We start from the raw sequence: 20,452 nt of genomic DNA, 5'->3' as shown, positions 1-20,452 counted from the left end.
GAAAGTTGGTGTTCTCTTGTTGTCTCACCTATATGAATGCAAATATGTTATATTAATATTCTTCTAATAATAATTAAATATCAACCATATGCATGAAAGGCTTTAGAATATGTATTAGGCATTCTATTTTCTTTTTTCATTTTTTTATACAGCAGGTTCTTATTAGTTATCTATTTTATACATATTAGTGTATACATGTCAATCCCAATCTCCCAATTCATCCCACCACCACCATCCCCCTGCCACTTTCCCCCCTTGGTGTCCATGCATTTGTTCTCTACATCTGTGTCTCTATTTCTGCCTTGCAAACCAGTTCATCTGTACCATCTTTCTAGATTCCACATATATGCGTTAATATATGATATTTATTTTTCTGTTTCTGACTTAGTTCACTCTGTATGACAGACTCTAGGTCCATCCACGTCCCTACAAATGACCCAATTTCGTTCCTTTTTATGGCTGAGTAATATTCCATTGTATATATGTACCACATCTTCTTTATCCATTCGTCTGTCGATGGACATTTAGGTTGCTTCCATGACCTGGCTATTGCAAATCATGCTGCAATGAACACTGGGGGCTCGTGTGTCTTTTTGAATTATGGTTTTCTCAGGGTATATACCCCATAGTGGGATTGCTGGGTCATATGGTTGCTCTATTTTTAGTTTTTTAAGGAACCTCCATACTGTTCCCCATAGTGGCTGTATCAATTTACATTCCCACCAACAGTGAAAGAGGGTTCCCTTTTCTCCACACCCTCTCCAGCATTTGTTGTTTGTAGATTTTCTGATGCTAGGCATTCTATTTTCAACATTGCCAGGTTCATGCTGCTAGTAAATGTTTTGCTTGTTTGGGGGGCTTGAGTTCACCTGTTTTTCCCTCAACCCTTCAAGGCCGTGGTGATTCAGCTGAAACAGACGCTTGCAATCTAATCTCCAGGGAGCTGAAATAGGACCAGAATCCACCGCTCAGCCCTGGGACCTGCAACCGTGGGCGTATCTCCATCCCACTCTTTCTCTTGTTACGAAAAAACCCGCTTGCTGATTAGGGTCCTCTCGCTAAATGAAGTGGCTTTGAAAATATCTACTTTCATTTCACACATGGTTTCTTTCTCATCTGTCAAATGATTTATCAGATAGATTTACTTGTCTAAATATGCATTTCACCCGACTTTCCTAGGGAGAGAAGGTTATTGATATCATGGAGGAAAACTCTATAAAATTAGATTATACTGATTTTTCTCTGGGTCAAAAATTGTCTCAACATATGTCAGAACTGATTCCAGAAGTCATTACAAGGAAGGGAAAATCCATACAAAGCACGACAGAGGAAACAGCCATAAACCTTGTTTTATTTGGTTGTTTATGTTTCTATAGTACCTTGTCCCTGAAGCATACATCATGATTTCCAGTTCCCAGGACAGCCTCCATCGTGTGCAGTCTGGCACCTTCCTAAGCTCTGGCCACGTGACTCCAGCCTGTTCCCCCATGACGTCCCCTCCAACTCCCACCCTCCTTCCTTCCTCGAGCCAGGACCCTTGGGGATTCCGTGGGGCCATCACGATAGCAGGAGTGATCAGTCACTATAAGAAATGACTGTTTAACTTGTGGAGAAGTGAACCAGTCAGATTTAACATTTAACATCCTACGCCCTGAATAATCAGTGATTCAATGAATGAATTCATGCTTGCATAAAGAAACGGATGGATGGATGAATCATTCAGCTAGATTTTAGGATCCTGCAGAGATCCAAGCGCTGTGGGGCCAACCCCTCAGGCCTCCCAGGCAGCCCGCCCTATGCACCTGCGTCACCCTCTTTGCTGCGCACCCGGCCGTGCTCACCTGGAGCTCTGTTTAGCCCTCCAGCTGGTCCCCTAAGTGCCTTCTCACCCACCCTCCACCCAACTTTCTGAAAATTCAGCCTGGTCCAGCACTGCCCACCTGGTACCCCCATGGTTTCGTGGTTTCCATGAGCCGAGGCGACAGTGTCTGCAGCCAGTGTGTGACCTGAATGACCCGGCCCGGCCCCCAGCTGCCCTCTCACCCCCTCCCCTGGCACTCACCCCTCCTGACGGTCTCTCACTTCTGGGCTTTGGCATATCCTATTTGCTGAGACCAGAATTTGCTTTTTCAGATTTTTTTTTTTTTTTTTTTTGCCTAATTCTTAGCTATGCTTTCAGAGTCAACCCAGGAATCATTTCTTCCAGGAAGCCTTCACTGATTTGCTCTTCATCTAATTCCTTCCCTCCTACCCCCCTATCAGATGCATTTCAACAAAAGTACATATTTATTAAAACAAAAAAAATCCTAATTTTCATTTATGTTTAAAATGTACTGGGAATTCCCTGGCAGTCCAGGGGTTAGGACTCCACGCTTTCACTGCCGAGGGCCCGGGTTCAATCCCTGGTCGGGGAACTAAGATCCCACAAGCCGTGAGCGTGGCCACAAAAAAATAAAAAATTAAAAAAATGTACTTCCCTTTTAAAGATATAGAGATATGAGATGGCAAAACATTTAGGCTACGGTAGCAAATTATATTTACTATTTGTGTATGCTTACATCCTCTCATAAATATGTTTAGAAAGCGTCGATATATGGCTTTTATTTCTTACAATATGTGAGTTAAAAAAATTAAATTAAAACAAGTTATTTAAATTCACAAAATTATAAAATTTCCTAAGAACTTTGAAAAGAAAATAATTTTGCTCTCAGGAAGAAAGAAATAGTGCAGCAATGCTTTTCAATCAAATCACTCACCGACAGGATTTAGTTTTCTTTCCTTGCGATGAGGTAGAAAAGAATTAACATTGGAAATCAGAGGAATGTGTCCATAAAGTCCTGTATGTACACAGAGTTTATTGATTATCTGGACTTAATAATTTTCCATACATTATCTTTAAAATGCACTAAAAAGTATAATGCACTTGTTACTTTTGCAACTTCAGATTTTTCTTCTTTGCTTATAGTTTCCAAGAAACACTTTGACAGTTTAATGTGGTGTATTTGGACTTATACAAAATGGTTTCCTGTTAGGTATTTCTATTTTCTGGAAAATTCGCCTTTAAGAAAAATTAACCTTTGAAGCATTGTTCAGAAAGGGAAGAGAAGGAGACCTGAAACCTGAAACCTGAAACCTGAAACCTGTTTGTCTTATGCTATCACTGTCTTTCCCATTCTGTTTGCTAGTGGTTGGTTGATTTTTGCTTTGGACTAGTGGTTGAGGACTAAGGCATTTCCAGCTGAGGAACACTGGAAAATTCTATATGTGACACCGGTGATGGTTAAGTTTATGTGTCAACTTGCCAGGCTTGGATGTTTAGTCAAACGTTATTCCGGGTGTTTCTGTGAGGGTGTTTCTTTGACAAGTTAACTTTGGAGTAAACAGACTGAGTGAAGCAGATTGCTCTCCCTAATGTGGGTGGGCCATGCCCAATCAGTTGAAGGCCTGAACAGAGCAAAAAGCTGACCTTCCCCTGAGGAGGAGAGGATTCCCCCTGCCCGACTGTAGGAAATCTGCTTTTTCCTACCTTAGAACTTGAACTGAAACATCAGCTTTTCCTGGGTCTTGGGCCTGCCGGCCTTCGGACTGGAACTTACCCATCAGCTGTCTCTCCCAGCTGGCTGACTGGCCCCCCAGACCTCCAGTCCTGACAGCCCCCATAGTCACATGAGCCAATTCCTCACAATAAACCTCTTTATGTATGGATACATTCTCTTGGTCTGTTTCTCTGGACAGACGTGACTAATACAGTATCTCCAAAGAATATTTCTTCAGGTTCTATGTTTTAAATGGTCAGAGTATTTACACAGAGAATTTTCACCAGCAGGCCTTCTCTCTCTCTGACAAAAACCCAGACTTTAACGAGATGGATCAGAATCTTCTGTCCTTGTGGCTGGGCGGCCAGTGAGGGGGAGGGTTCATTAAGATGGAAGGTGTTTTCACAGATGTCGATAAGCTACATTTGAAAATGATCAATCAGGCAGATCTAAAAGTATGAAAACACCATTCGTTTCAGAATGCCGGCGGTTCCCAACAGTCACATGACAGGTTTTAGGCGCGTCCAGGGAGCTGGCCTGCAGGACACCGTGCTCCCTGGGGACATGCGTGGCCCAGGCTCGGACCCAAGGCAGCAAGTGCTACCTTCTGGGGGCCACACCCTCCCCTGGGGCCCAGGGACATCAGAGAAAAGAAGTCCCACTTGGCGGTTCAGGTGAGTCCCTGAGAGTGTCCTCACTGCCAGGACTGGGTTGGCACTGGATGGGTGACTCGTTAACCAGGGCTGTCAGCGTGCATGAGCCGGAGGGCAGGTGAAGTTCTGGTCTAGGAAGAGAACCGAGGGTGGCAGCCAGAGAAGCCAGTGTCCATCACCATAAAGGAGGGAGTGAGAGGCCCAGCATCGGAAGCAACCAAGAGGCAGTCAGCTGGCGGCTGAGGGAGGGCCCAGGACTCAGCAGAAACAGAGCTGCAGGGCCCGGAGCTCATCCTGACTGCTGGGTTAAGGGCATGTAGTTCCAGGGAGACGGTTCCCATCCTCACCTGGCGGGTCTGCAGCTGACGCCCTGCAGGAAACTGTAACGAGGAAGCTGGCAACAGTCTCCCCACAGAGGCCGCGGGCTCCAGAATTGAGGTCCCCAACCTGGAATCCATGGGCCCCTGGGGGTCCCTAATATATCCAGGAATTTGGGGCCACATGAACTGAGCTGGGATAAAAAGTGGATCTTTATTTTTTCTGACGTCTGACTGTAACTCACAGCGCCCTGGGTTAGGAATGCTACGGAACACGCTCCCGTTAGCAGTGCGTCTGACTCTGAGTGCTGGAGTGTCAGTTCAGAGTCGCCCCACGATTCCTGCAGGGATCTCGAGACACTGTTTATGCTCATCAGGCTTTGAAATTACAGTAGTTATTAGTCCCATTGCCCGATCTCATTATGTACTGCATTAACAGACACGAACATATCACAAACATTTTTAACATTTTGATGATTATATTTTGGTGTAATTTTTTAATCCTCTGCATTTTAGTTTTTGAATTTAAAACGTTATCTTGAGAAGGAGGGTGTCGGCTTGACCGATTTGCTGACGGGTCACAGCCCAGCGGCAGGTATCACAGTAGGATTTCTCTGCTCTGACCAACAAGGCATCCTGCAGCCACAGGGTAAGATATGTGCAGTTTTCAGTATTTGCAGTATTAGGTTTTCTTTTAGATAATCGATATCAGAAATTATTTTAACTTTTACTGTTGACTGTCTTTCCTCCACTGCCATGAGAGCAAGCACCTTTAGGAGCTGTTAAACACTGTATCAGAAACTTCTAGAGCAGGGGCTGGAGTTTACCACCCACGAGTGTTCAATTTGCATCAAAAGACACAGTACACAACAGGGGGACAGGATGCATCCAAAGGGGCCCAGGGTTTCTCTGTCCTCTCACTGCTAGTCACACAGAACATGCCTTCCGATTTCAGCAGCAGCATGTGTGCAAACACCGCGGGGCGAGGAGGCCCGAGGTCTGCTCGGGGTGGGGTCTTTCATGGCGCACTGGCCACACGGGCACCTGCAGCTACGTGACCAGTCTTACCCCACCAGGCTCTGGTGAAACCAGCTGGAAATCACAAATGCCACTGTCACTACTAAGCAAGGCTGCTACTCACGGGCTGGCACATCCTGCCCAAGACAGTGCACAAACCCATGGTTCTGGGCGTCGTTGATCTTTAGTTACTATATTTCCTAGTATCAGCCAAGGTCAGGACCACACTTGGGCACTTTGGGATTTGCTGCAGCTGAGTTTAGATTTGCCCAATCTCCTGATCTGTACGCCTGGGCTGTACAGGACTCAGTAAATATTTGTTGAATGTAAGAACGGTTGACTTTAGAATTTACAGCGTATAAAATATTTAAATCTATTTACACTAACAGTTTGCGCTCACTTAGTATTTAAAATTCAGTATTTAAACTCCCCCTCTGCTAAGCCCTTCCCTCAGACCTCTCGTTCAGCTTTTTCTCTCGGATGTTTTTCTTTGGATGGCACCAACTCATGGTACCCACCGACTTCTTTATCAGATATTCAGTGTGACATGTGAGTGGATCACCTACAACTTAGCTGTGCAAGAAATAACACAGTAGTTTATTTTCTTTAAATCAGTTTAATACCAATTCTGAGTGTCCCACCCCTCCTGCCTGATACTCAGCCTTGGTCGTTTTGGGGTGAACCCAGGGCATTACAAGGCCAGGACTCCCATGTGGCATCAAGGCATCTGGAGGCCCCCGTTCGCGGACACCCGCTGCCCTAAGGTCTCCGTGTCCCTTTCCGCATGGCCTCAGGGTTCTTGGGCCTCCGCTGCATGGTCAGGACTCGGCTGCTCAGAGACCCACAGGTTCTCCTCCTGCCGCCATTCTCTGCAGACCTCTGTTCTCTGGCCTCTCCCCGCTGACCCCTGGGCAACCTCTATTGAGTCTAGGTTTTTACCAAAGTCAAGGCGAGGTTAACCTGGAGTTACCTTCCCCCAACGAAATCTTTGCAGAGAGGAACCCCAGAGCTGCTTGCAATGGGAAGGATTGTGGGAAAAAACATACAAATAATATCCTGAAGTTTTATCCTGCAATGTAGGTCAAGTGCGGAGGTTTTCCCAGAATGGCAGCAACACATGCCTGTTAATTACTCCTCAGATGATATCTGAGCACTTCTGAAAAGAGGTCCTTAGCGGCCCACTAATTGCAAAATCATTTCAGGTGATCCTTCCAATTTTGATTTTGATTCCCTGAAAAGGTAAGAGTTATTCAGGCATATAAACTGAATTCGAGGGAACTGCCTTTCTCTAACGTTGAGGACATCCAAAAGCCAAATACACATAGCTCAAAATATTTTTTAAGTGAGGAAAAAATTCCATCACTAACTTCCTTTTGCCTTTACAAAGATACTGGAGCTATTCAAAACTCAACGTTTTAGTTAGTGCTGGCTGGTTATCATTCATTTTCAGTAGAGGCATTAGGCCAAAACAGAATTTGTTTAGGCCATTTTAACATTCCCAAGTTTGGAGGGAGAGATTGAATGAGGTTGAGATGAATCTTTCAACCCCTTTTCAGAAGCCAAAAAAAGTAGAGTGCTACACACATATACCTAGTGGGCTTGGTTTATGGTTTTAGGGATTTGGGTTATATCTGCCTGGATCCTTTCAAATGACAGATAGGTGGCAGTGCAACATAGTAAGGAAATAGTTCTATAGACCATAGGAAACACATATTCATGTGCGTAAAGCATTCCTTTATGAAATAATTAATTACATCGGATTTATTTCATCCTAACATAGCCACTAAGAGGCAGAGCCATGCTGCGCTTTTTAAACACAAATAATGGGAGAGCTTTGAAACTCCCAGTGGATTTCTCATAAAGAACATTTATACTTCTGTTTATCCATTTATTACTTTTTGGAAGCCAAGAAGGAGAGGGATAAGGAAGAATGAACTGATTGATCGTATCCAGTGTTACCATGAGTGTAAGAAATAAGAAGGAAAAGGTTCGCCAGCTAAGGAACAGTGCTCGTTTCTGGCATGGACAGGTGTAGGTCCGCTGAATTCCTGGAGAAAAACCCATACGGCAAATATGGGGCAAGGCCACCTTTCCAGTTCTTTAAATTGTCTGTGTGTGCTGTGATCGCTTTCTCTAACGGACAGTTGGTGTTTTCTTTATCGGTTTATGGGTTTATAGCAGGTCTTTCCTGCACTGCCATTTTGATCAGTCACACAATCAACGGAATCAAATCCACAGATTTTTATTTTGTGTCTGATGTCTCTAAAATACTAAAGAGATGCTTCATGAAATGAAGGGAAACAGAATTTGAAATAGATTTAGAAGCTCTGGACACATCTGCAAATAGATAATCACCATGCTCAAATTTTCTCTGCTAATACTTGGTAGTTAACATTTGATCCCTTCTACTTATTAACGGTGAGTTATTACAAAGTGGTCTATGATTCATGAAATGCTCAAAGTTCTCTTCTCTTCCTAATATTTACGGCATGAACTTAGATCTTAACTGTGGGACAGAGAAGTCTCCTCCCACACACTCTTTCCTGAAGACTGAGGCTTAGTTGTCACTGTGAGGGAATTTTCTAAAAGGTTTGTACTAGGTGGCAGACGGTGCCAAAAGGAAATGAGTTACTTTGGCACTTGGGGTTATTGAAGAGGCAGGTGCTGTGTGCTTCTCAAAGGATGCTCAGAGTCTACATCTGCATCCCTTGTATGTAGATGACAGGAGCGTGGGGACAGAGTCTTTGAAGCAGAGATAACTGGGGAAAGGACAGATACAGGCTCCATTACTATTGCTCCAAATCTAGGTCTCCATACCCATTTCCACCAAGAAAATCCCCACTCAGCATAATTCTGGCATCACACGGGAAGTATCTGGGGAGTAGCGCTAACAAAGAAACCCATTCACTCTCTCAAACCTACAACCCAAGGTCCAAGTGCTGAAGCTAATAGGATTGACAGGTGTCCTGCGTGGCTGAAACGGGGAACCCGCTAGGTTCCATGTGCTGTGTGTTCAGTGGGCAGCCCTGAGGCTGGCAGAAATGAGCGAGACCTGTCACAGCAGCGGGAAAGTCCCCTGGGAGTCCAGGATCCTCAGCGTCAGGCCGAGAGCGGCTTCCAGCTCAGCTCAGCTCGGCTCTTGATCAGCGACCCCAGCTGCACTGGTCCTCAGTCAGGCGTCAGCTCCATCGTCAGGGAGACCCAAAGCCCCAGGGTGCCCAGAGGGTGGAGGCCACAGAGGCAGCTGTGGGTCACTGGCCCTCCATCCCTCCCGAGGATGGTCTGCGTGGCCCTTCGGCTCCTGCCTGCGGTGCTCGACCACCAGCCACCTCACACACAGGCCTGATGTCTTTGTTCACTGCGCGAATCCGCAGAACCACCCAGGGCAGGTGGAGCCTTCTCCCCACTGAGAGTCAAGTAACGCGGGAAAATGCCTGATTGACTGGGCACCTGCCAGGCTGCAGGAAAGCTTCTGTTTCTAGTCTCAGTCTGGATCTGTGCTCATCAGAACCAAATATGAAAGGTTAGGGAGAAGAAAGATGGATACTGTCCTGCAGGTGTGGATGCCCATGGCAAGCCCCGCCCACCGTCCTGCAGGTGTGGACGCCCACAGCAAGCCCCGCCCACACTCCAGGCACTTAGAGGCCCTGCCTGTGGCTGGAGATCAGGGAGTTCCTTTTCTGAAGCCCCATTTGAATGATTCCTCTTTTCCCTTCAGTTAAGTTGGCTTTTTTTCTAGTCATACACTCATTAACATGCAGGTGTGGAATTTAGAGATGCTTGTGTTTCTCTCTCTCTCTCCTTTAAGAAAATAATTCCATGAACCTGGTGCTAACTGAATATTAAACTAGACCCCAGGTTTAGGCAGAAAAGTCAATTGGGTTTTATACACATCGTGGTACTTTTCACAAACACGTCATGAAGTTGCACTTGGAGTCTGTCAGCTAGAGCATCCTTTGTGTTTTAATGAAGCGTCTGGCTCAGCGGCTCCTCTCCCGGGCGGGACAAGAGAACAGGAAAGCCGGGATTTCCTCACCGTTGGGTCCCCAGGGCCTGGAATGTGCTAAACATTGAAGAAATACTTGCTGAGTTTTTAATGAAAACAATGAACAAACGGGTTAATTAGTAAAGGATGTTTTTCTCTCTGAGCCGCCCTCAGGTGGTAGCACTGTTCCCAGTGCAGGTGGTTTTCACTCTGTGATTGACGTTATGAGTTTAGAGCTGAGAGTAAAACTTTTTATGTGACGTTGACAACACACTGCAGTCACCAGCAGACATCCAGGGGACGCATGGATCAGCAAACCAGTCCTTTGTGGGGACTCATTTAGGGCCTCTTTGTGCTTCATTACAGACTCTGCGTCATCTGTTTTCTAGCTCCAGGTGTCAGGGTCAGGTTTTCTTTTTAATAAAGAATATCGTGGGAGGTGGAGCCCAGGAATGGCAGGCAGCTGGCAGCCCGACACGTTGCCAGCAGTTTCTGAAAAGCAGAGTAAATGGCCACTTTGGTCCATGTCTCATCTCCTCCCTGTTTTATCTCAAGGCCGGGCTCGGGGATGACTCACTATTCAGTCTCCGTGCCAACCTCTTCTCTCAATGCACCCTCTCCTGCAGGCCAGGGAGGGACATGATTTCCTGGAGATTGGAGGCTGCAGTGAGCCCTTCACGCTGTTAGAGGCCCCTGGTTTTCAGGGTCCCATTATTAATGGGGGAATTCAGAGCAGATACAGTTCCATGGCCAGGGCAAAGCAGGAGTTTACAGACACGTTGTGTTTGCACCATATTTGTCCTTGTGCTGGGTCGGCGAGCTTTGTTAGGGAGTAGGGATCCATCCCTTTGCAGAAGGTGGAGCGGGGCCTGGAGCCCCATGGCCGCTGACGGCGGTGCCAGAATAGGGCCAGGGTCTCACTGCGTCCAGGCAGAGCCACTACACCCCATCCCACGCCCCTAGTGGCCACCAGCATCCTGGCCACACGACCTGTTCGTGCTCAGACTGTTAATAGTTACTGATTCAAGCAGGCTCAGAAAGGTCACCGGGAAGCCCCCGGCCGGGAGCTCTGATTTATTGGCACAGTTGACTGCTTGATCTCAACACGGCACACACAGAAGATGCCTCTGACGCTTGTCCTGTGTGTCAGGATCCATGACTGTGTATCTGTTTCTACTACAGTCACCTTGAGATTGTGACTATGTTGTCCGTATTAGAGGTCTGGGGGTCTTCCAACCTTCTTATGGAACTTTCCGGGAGAAGTAGACAATATTTAGGATGTATTCATTAGACGCTGAGCATCAATAGGTGTAAATAGCTCAGAAGTTATGGGTTGGGCTTCCCTGGTGGCGCAGTGGTTGAGAATCTGCCTGCCAATGCAGGGCACACGGGTTCGAGCCCTGGTCTGGGAAGATCCCACATGCCGCGGAGCGACTGGACCCGTGAGCCACAACTACTGAGCCTGCGCGTCTGGAGCCTGTGCTCCGCAACAAGAGAGGCCACGATAGTGAGAGGCCCGCGCACCGCGATGAAGAGTGGCCCCCGCTTGCCGCAACTAGAGAAAGCCCTCGCACAGAAACGAAGACCCAACACAGCCATAAATAAATAAACAAATAAATAAATTAAATTAAAAGCAGAAATAATAACATATTAAAAAAAAAAAAAAAAGAAGTTATGGGTTGATTTTACCCTTGCAAATAGCATCAGCTTTATCATTTTATTTATTTTTTCATTGGAAGGTCATTTTCTTTCCCTTGAGACAAGAGACAGTAGTGTAGTAACTCTGGATACTTTAATTCCAGTGGGTCACAGCTACATACTCCTTATTTGCCATGAGCAGACATGAAAATCGGTGACTTCGCCATTAAACAAAACCCCACCCAAGAATTACCCCCTCCCACATCCTGATGGTAAAAATACAATTCTGGCACAACTTTAATGTAGACTTTATTCACGATTAAACATCCCAAGTGAAACAAAGAGCAGCCCACATATTGCTTGTGAGGACAGGACAGTGCCATCCACTACTCGATCTGCAAATTCTCCACGAACAGATTGACCCAAGTCACTCAGTTGTGTCCCTGTGATTGGTCTGTCAGCTTTTCCACTGAAACAAATCATTCTTTTCAAAAATGTTTTTCATCTAAGTTTAAAGCCTCCCATTCTCAAAAGACGCGGGACACAGTTGTGTCACACTGGACACTTGATTTGGGCGGGGGGTGGGGAGAGACACCCTCTGCTGCCCGTACGTTTTCATCATTTTGTCTTGTTATCTGATCTCTATAAGCTCAGCACTTGCCGTCGTTATAACCAATTCCCTGTTGTGTTATCATTTTGTTTACTGCCTGGGCCCTTGAACACTCAGAATTCTGTACTTAGAAACTTATCTGATTCTTCACATCCTTAAAAGTTGGCTCATTCTCAGTTTTTCTTCAGAAAATCCAAGTTCTTCTTGTGCAAAGTGAGTTTTAAATATTTAAAATGAAAACAGGAAGTGTCTCAAACCATGAAACAGCTGTCATCACTTCATTTTACAGTCTGCAAGATGTTAGATGCTGGTTAGACTATAATTTCTTGCTAATTAACACATCCGAGGTAGATGTCTGTGCCACCAGCCCATCAATGTTGCCCCAGAACTTGGGGGACCCACGCAAGTTTTTGTAACTTTAGGGAAACCACTGTGTGCACGCCAGTGGGATAAGACTTCTGTGTCCTGTTTGATTTACACTTATGTTTTGAGACTAACATTAATTAAAGTGTCAAAATAGCTTTTAATCTTTTATGTCGAACCTTTGCCTTTGGTTTGGTTTCTCCAATATCCAGACTCTCATTAGACATTCATGGGCTTGATGACTGTAATTCCTTTTATGCTGTTACCTTTGAAGTTCTAATTAAGAGTGCAGTGTATTTAAGTGTCGCTGTTACATTCAAATAGAACGGCGATGCCTGACTTTCGAAAAATATTTTATCTTGATTACGTATTTATATGACAGAATGCTAATTTTTAAATTTCCTTTTTGGCTTGCAAATGACTTGTAAGGGCTGAATTCAGAAATGGTGTCCAGAATTCCAGGTGTGGAGGGATACTAGGCATGCATTTAAAGTAATGATGTATTCACATTTGAGATTACGCAGAGCCGTGTGGAAGTATAAACTGAGCAGCAGTGTATTTCATCCCATTCAAGTTACTTTACCTCCAATAAAATGTGTTTCTCCAAATTCTCCTTCAGTAGATTTGCTAACCCAACACTTTGAAGACCTAAAGGGAAGTCCTTATGATCGATGTCCTCTGCTTTATGTCATCTGTTGAACAGATGGGGGGGTGCTCATACTGATTCGACTTTGCCTGGAGAAAACCTCTAGACCAGCACCGTCCAGCAATGAGAATGTTCTCTGGCCTCTGTCCAGTACTGTCCCCATTGGCTGTTCGTGACTATTGAGCAGTTGAAATGCAGCTCAAATGCAGAGGAGCTGATGTTCAAGTGTAGTTGAGGTGTTTAGATATTTTGGAAGTTTAGGTCATTTAAATTTGGCTCCGGGCTATGCTGTTGGACAAAGCCGTCTGGAATGCGACCCTTCTCACACAATCAGGATAAATCTACGAGGTTTGGGGCACAGTTCGCTTGGCCAGCAGGGTCAGCAGCTGCAGCCTCTCCCCATCTGCCCAGCTCACACCCTTCTGACCAGGGCTTTGAGCCCTTTCTTCAGAAAGGGTCCCAATGAGATTAACTCAATCCCGCGTGTATGTACCGCGTATACCTGGGAAAGTACGGTTTTCACATGCCTCTGCCATGGTTCTCATTCAGCTCTAACAGGGAAGAGTAACATGTCCTTTAAGTATCACTACTATTAGTTTAGTACAATTTTCATAGAAATCTCCCTAAAATGTATTATATGCATGGCTCCTTCCATCTTAAATAGTGTAATTAACCTTTTCTTGGAGGCACAAAGTCTCATATTGGTATCAATAGACTCAGGAGAGAAGGCACGTCACAGAGCCGCTGCTTTCTGTCACCCCCATTATTTTCAGGGTGAGTCTCACCAACTCATCTGATCCCCAAGACATAAGCAGAATCCAGACTAACTCAGGAAATGGATTAAAACACAAGTGCATTTTAATCTCTCTCCCTAGAATCAGGAAGCCACTTGAAAATCTCCAGGGATTTTCACAGTATTAGACACATGGTGAAAGAAATCGATGACAGCCTTTTAAAACCAAAAGAATGTTCCTGCCTGGACTCAATTAAAAAATAAAAATAGAGTAGTCAGGCCTTCAGATACCTAAAGATGTTAAGTAATCATTTCATTTTTTACTTTAAAATTTTTATTTGATCCCTTTTATTGAAACAAATCTTGGGATGTTTAGAAATCTCTCTGTTGATTCATCTGCTTTTTGAAGCTGTATACACTTTGACAGAATTACATTGCTAAGTTAAAATTAAAATTTTCATTCATATGTAATGTTTCTGTGACCTACATGTAGAAAATGATAGATAATACAGCCTGTAACTAACAATTAGCTCAATCATTATTACCTAAACTGTTCAACTGAATAATCGAATATTTTTCTTGAATGTGTAAAATGTTACCTATAATGGTTTATTTTAATCCATGGCAGCAAATTAACATGCTCAAATGAGCATTTTTAATTCTTTCTTTACTATATTTCCCAGCTTCTAATTCTAATTCTAAGGAGGCGTTTAAGAATATACAATTCTACCCCATGAGATTGTAAGTACCAACATGCATTTGTCAGAAGAATGGACTTATGAATGAATACATTGATATACTTTATTTTTCAAAAATTCTGTCTCAGTGTTATTTTACTTATCTAAAGTAGTCTGTATACATTAATTTTTATTTACCCAAGACTGACAACTGACACTTAATTTTTTTTTTGACACTTAATTTTTAAATTATCAAATTCAAAAGCATCCAGTTGACCAAGAATATAAAAGTGTTGCATTGTCAGCAGTAAACAGCCTCATTCAAAGTCACACGAGGAATCACATCGTGTGCATATAGGGCCTGAGAGGGTGGCAAAAGGGACATTCAAAACGTGTGTTAAACGCCTGTCTTACGTCTGAAACTACAAATCCCATTTTGACTTCTGTACTAATGTGTACTAATGGATCTGATATCTGGGTGCCTGGAAGCTTTTATGTGTGTTTTCTGAATGTGTTTCTTTAACTTGTGTAAATTTACTCTCAAAACATTAGGTAGCGTCTATTTATTTCATTATAAATGTATGTGTTGGATTTTCACTGGAGCCGTTTCAAGGGGAATCAAGTGACAAGTGATAAATACATTCAGGGGCTTAAAACTGTCCCACCCTTGCACATACTTCCCCCATTGAGAAGATGGTGATTGGATCCCAGGGGGTGGGAAATCCTCACGTGTTCAGCCAGAACGTTCCCTGGGCCACTTAGCTAAACGTCGGCCCACACGTCTTCAGGGGAGCCCCATGTTCTGGGGGGACGTCACGTGGTCGTCCCCTGGAACAGCTCGTGGAAGCGTGGCAGCCCTGGAACTCCACAGCCAGTGGTGCAAACCAGCCGTCAAGGCTGCCGGGACCCGAGTCTACACTGCCTACCTGAGGACAGCTGCCTCAGAGGATGGCGGGGGATTAGATGCAGGGGTCCCGTCCAAAATACTCCAGGAATTAAAGCAGGCTGAGCCGGGTCAAGGTCAGGAAAAGGAGGAAGGAGTCTCTCTAGTCGGCAGCTGGGGTGGCGCTGGGTCCCGTCCTGCCGCTGACTCGCCGGCTGCCCTCAGGAAAATGTTTAAAGCCACTGGAACCTCCGTTTTCTCATCTGGGAAATGGAAGAACAAGTGCCATCAACCGGCAAGGTTGTTCTGCAGCTTCCGTGAGGCTAAAGGATGGAGAGCTCAGATGGCCACAGAGACGCTCTCCCAGGCGTAGCCGTGCCCCTGGGTGTGCTCCTGGCGGGGTGCACAGAGATTGTTCTTCCCCGGGACTGTGTCTCATAAACACCCCTGCGGTGACCTGGTAACAGCCTCCAAAGAAAGGAGGTGGTGCCGAGTGCTGTTTGCTGTTGGTGTTTGTCTTTCTGTCCACTGGGGGAGGAGCCATGAGCAGCTCTAAGTGACCACCGCTGTAAGGGCCGCCCTTCCCGAGGCCGCGCTCCGCCCGCCCCTGCGTGAGCTTTGTTCCCCATCATCCTCGAGACAGCAGATAAGTGGCTTTGTGGCTGCTTCCCTTTTACAGATGAGCAAACTAAGGCTGAGAGAAGGCAGCTTCTCCCAGATCACACGCACGCTTACATCACTGTATGCCTGAAGCAAGGAAGATTTACTGTAGCTCTAAAAGAACCAGAATGGAAATATGGGAGATTTCCCTTTCTTTTTTAAAAATTTATTTATTTTTTATGGAAGTATAGTTAATTTACAATGTTGTGTTAGTTTCATGTGTACAGCAAAGTGATTCAGATATATATATATATTCGTTTTCATATTCTTTTCCATAATAGTTTATTACAAGATATTGAATATAGTTCCCTGTGCTATACAGTAGGACCTTGTTGTTTATCTATTTTATATAGAGTAGTGTGTATCTGCTAATCCCAAACTCCTAATTTATCCCTTCCCCTTTGTTAACCATGAGTTTGTTTTCTATGTCTGACTCTGTTTTTGTTTTCTAAGTAAGTTCATTGTATCATATTTTAGATTCCATGTATAAGTGATATCATATGATATTTGTCTTTGTCTGGCTTACTTCATTTAGTATGATAATCTCTAGGTGACAAAATTTCATTGTTTTTTATGGCTGAGTAATATTCCATTGTATATATGTACCACATCTTCTTTATCCATTCATCTGTCGACGGACATTTAGGTTGTTTCCATGTCCTGGCTATTGTAAATAATGCTGCTATGAACATAAGAATGCATGTATCTTTTCAAATTAGAGCTTTTGTCCTTTCTGGATATATGTCCAGCAGTGGGATTGCAAGATCATATAGTAGCTCTATTTTTAGTTTTTAAGGAACCTCCACACTGTTCTCCATAGTGGCTGCACCAATTTACATTCCCACCAACAGTGTAGGAGGGTTCCCTTTCCTCCACACCCTCTACATCCGGTGACTTTGGTGCCCACGGGGAAGAAGCTGCAAATTCCAAGCATCCAGAGTCACAGCGTCCACAGCAAGACTTCAGGTTGACGCAGTGTTTTTTTTTTTAACATCTTTATTGGAGTATAATTGCTTTACAATGGTGTGTTAGTTTCTGCTGTATAACAAAGTGAGTCAGCTATACATATACATATATCTCCATATCTCCTCCCTCTTGCGTCTCCCTCCCACCCTCCCTTATCCCACCCCTCTAGGTGGTCACAAAGCACCGAGCTGATCTCCCTGTGCGAGGCAGCTGCTTCCCACTAGCTATCTGTTTTACATTTGGTAGTGTATATATGTCCATGCCACTCTCTCACTTCGTCCCTGCTTACCCTTCCCCCTCCCCGTGTCTCAAGTCCATTTTCTATGTCTGTGACAGCATGTTTTTATAAAACATTCACCAGTTAACGTTCTTGAAGAGGCAGGTTTTCTTTGCTTTGCAGTTTTCTTCTCTTGGAGCAGTTCCCTAGCCTGGTGATGGGGCCGGGCTCCCTGACTCCTAGGACCTTGTGTCCTAGTGACCTGGGCCCCATGGGAACGATGCTGGGCTTTCAGCAAGCTGGTTCAGTCCTGGGTGTGCTCTGAGGGGGCCTGGCAGGGCCGCGCCGGTAGGTGTGTGAGGGAGGTTAAAAGGCTGCGTTGAGCAGGTCTGGCGGTCCCGAGGCTTTGCAGGCTTTAGAGGACAGGACAGAGGGCGGGACCAGGGCAGGAGGGACCGCAGGGTCGGTGGTGGATGCCTTGTGATTGACTGAAACCGGATGGACAGAGGTCTCCTTAAACCAAAGTGTTTTAGCCGCTAGGACAGCACAGGGGAAAGGTCTGCTGAGGATGTTGAAGGTGCCCTTAAGAAGCGGACTTGAGGCACAAGGGCCCTGGGGTGTGGATGACGGTCCGGGGGAAGCAGGAGGAGCCACTCGCAGCCCCACGTCAGGGAGGGCCACTTCCTTCGGCTGGCGACACAGCCTCCGGGCTCAGGCTTATCTAGAACAGCAACTAGTGGTGAGTGCTGGAGGTTGGGAGCCTTTTCTTAAACACCAGAATCTCCCACAATAAAGCCCTGAATAAAGTCAGCTTTCCACAGCTTTCCTCTAGAGCTTGATGGGCGTCTTTAAAGAGAATGCTTTTAGAGGTTTCTCGGGTGTAAACATATTCGAAGCCCATTTTTCTGATGACTGTGTGCCTCACTGTGTTTCCCGCCCTTCAGCGCCTCTTTCCCATTCATCCTTTCGAAAATGTGTGCATTTCATAAATTTTCATGCGAAGTTGTTATGCCTTAAAACTCAGATCATCCTGACATGACAAACTCATTTTGTTTTATTTGCCTGTGTTCATCTGGGATGACATTTGAGGCTTTATTTCTTGGGGAAATCCATTCACGCAGATTTAAAAATCACTGGCGCAGAGGGTAAGGGTTAGGAATGTTGGTTGAAGTCCCCACAAACAGGAGAGGAAATGGTGCATTTCCACACCGCAGCGGGATGGTGATCCCCGGGCACAGTGTCTGGAGGCCTTAAAGGAAACAGCTGCTCCGTCTGTCCTCACGGACGAGGCTCGGCCCTCCCAGGCCGCCCTCCTGGGCACGTCTGGTCCCCAAGCCAACAGCCCCCGACGCCTGCACCCTGCGTGGGCGCGCGTGCTTTGCGTGGTGATGAGGGTGCCCGGGTCCCTCTCGGAAACACTTCTGCCAGTTCTTCCTTCCAGGTAACGAAACACGACCAACACCTGTGGAAAACCCATTCCTTCAGAGCGGATGTGATATATTCCTGCTGTGAACATTGGTAACACCCAGAGCCCAGCAAATACATCTGATGAATTTTGGGTGCCTTCTAAGAGGCATTTAATATCATTTCATGTCGAATTGCACTTATTTTCTTTGGGGGGTTTACTGTCAGCGGCGTGTGTAGAACTCCAGTGTGTGCAGGGCTCAGAGGAGGCGAAGTGGCTGGTTATGAACCCGGTAGACGTGGAGACCCGGGTCCCTTCTCAGTCGGCTCCAACGGTTTACACCCAGGGAGTGTGTACTTATGGGGAGCAAAGAGCTTTCTGATACTGTGTGTTTTTCTCCATGATTAAAAGAATACCTGTTCATTAGAAGCGCTGGTAGGATATACAGAGAACTGTCCGCCGCACCGTCACTGAATGATGACCGTGGTTAGAATGTACTTCTCATCTTTCTTCATTCACAGGTTTTCTTTACAATATATTCCATCTTAGACTGGATAGAATTGAGTAAGGCCCCGCTTTTTTAACTTAGAGTTATACAGTGAGCGTTTCGCCTGCTACCGTGACCCGCGTGAAGACGATGGTGTAGCTGCCTTCCGTCCTGCTGAGTCAGACGTTACTTATTCTGCTGGATGTGGGGGTGTTTTTATAGTTTTTCGCTGTTATACACACATCCCTGTCGACTCTCTCTGAGCATGAAGCGTTTTCCCCACACTCTGCCTCATTTTCCTAGGCTAGACGTCGGGGAGAGACCTGCCCAGTGGCCACGGGAGGGCTCGGGTCGTGGACCAGATTCCCTGCGGGCGGCGGGGACCCGGCCCCGCTGACGGGCCTCTGTCTCTCTTCCAGCCGCGTCCTACACCAACTACAAAAAGACGCCGCCGCCCGTACCCCCCCGCGCCACCTCCAAGCCTCTGATCTCGGTGGCAGCGCAGAGCAGCACCGAGTCCACGCAGGACGCCTACCAGGACAGCCGCGCCCCGAGGATGGCGCCCTGGCCCCAGGACGGCCGCGGCCTCTACACCTCCACGGACAGTCTGGACAGCAACAAGGCCATGAGCCTGGCCCTGGAGACGGCCGCGGCCCAGCGCCATGCCGCCGAGGGCCAGGGCGGCTCGGCACGGACCAGTGACAAGGCCACCGTCGTGTCCAAGGCCGAGGGCTTCCTCCAGAGGCGGCGCTCCTCCGTCGGGGTCCAGGTACCTCCCGCGTGCCCCCCACGGTGACACAGACCGAGCACTGCCGGCCACGGCCCGGGCCCTCGCAGGGACCCCGCGGGGGCCGGAGGCTCCAGATCCCGGGCCCGGCCTTCAGGGGAGGCCGGCCTATGGGTGCAGTGGGCAGGACGCCCCGGCCAGGCCCACCCGCCACCCAGAGGGCCCCCCCCCAGGCATTTCCAGGGGCTGCCAGCTGCTTGGAGAGTATGGAAATAGGTTATTCTGACGCTTAAGAAGGAGGTTTTGTGGTTGAAACCTGATTTTTAGTCTTGTGGCCGAACAGTAGAGTGGGGAGGAAGGGCACTGGGACCAAAGGTGAAGGACAGGGAAGGGCTGCTTGTACGAAAAAGGGGCTCACGGCCACTCGAGGTGGCCCCGAAAGTCCCCGCGCCGACCCCAGGACGCTGGTGGGTTACCTCTGGTCACTGTGTTCTGAGCACCGAGGGCCGAGCCACCTCCGCTCAGGCCGTAGAGGCTGCCCCTGCGCCAGCTCCCACCACCGCATCCACTCAAGTGCAGGGGCGGGGAAGGTGCCCGGCTAGGAACAGCACCATCCAGCTCCTGCCCCAACCCGGGGACGGCCCAGGACAGGCCTTGCGCGGGCCGCGTTTCCCAAGATTTCTGCCGTGACTCCCTGCAAGAGGTGGCGTCAGCCAGCTAGGCAGGTTCCCCGTGGCATCCTCGGCGAGCACGGGCGCCTCCACCAGCCCAAGTCCAGCCGAGGGCTTCCCTGGTGCCAGGGAGGAGGGCCTGCGAGCTCAGCAGGTGTGAGAGGGGAGCCGTGTCCTGGGTGTCGGGGGCCGGGGGACGCAGGCTGGGGAGACTGCCCGCTGGTCTGGGTCCTCTGAACCCGGTCTCCACACTGTGGCTTC

At 47.0% G+C, this 20,452-nt stretch overlaps 1 protein-coding gene across 1 annotated transcript in view; it reads left to right on the top strand.

Annotated features, from left to right (window-relative positions):
- Positions 1-20,452, top strand: part of DLGAP2 (DLG associated protein 2) — a 94,393-nt gene that overhangs the window by 48,188 nt on the left and 25,753 nt on the right. Inside the window, exon 5 of the mRNA XM_068531968.1 lies at positions 19,213-19,562. Coding sequence (XP_068388069.1) covers positions 19,213-19,562 — 350 coding nt within the window. The remainder of the gene's footprint in view (positions 1-19,212; positions 19,563-20,452) is intronic.

The sequence above is a fragment of the Eschrichtius robustus genome, chromosome 21 (assembly GCF_028021215.1).
Source record: "Eschrichtius robustus isolate mEscRob2 chromosome 21, mEscRob2.pri, whole genome shotgun sequence".
Taxonomy (NCBI): Eukaryota; Metazoa; Chordata; class Mammalia; order Artiodactyla; family Eschrichtiidae; genus Eschrichtius; species Eschrichtius robustus.
The sequence above is the reverse complement of the archived record's forward strand: the minus strand, read 5'-3'. Positions and strand labels throughout refer to the sequence as shown.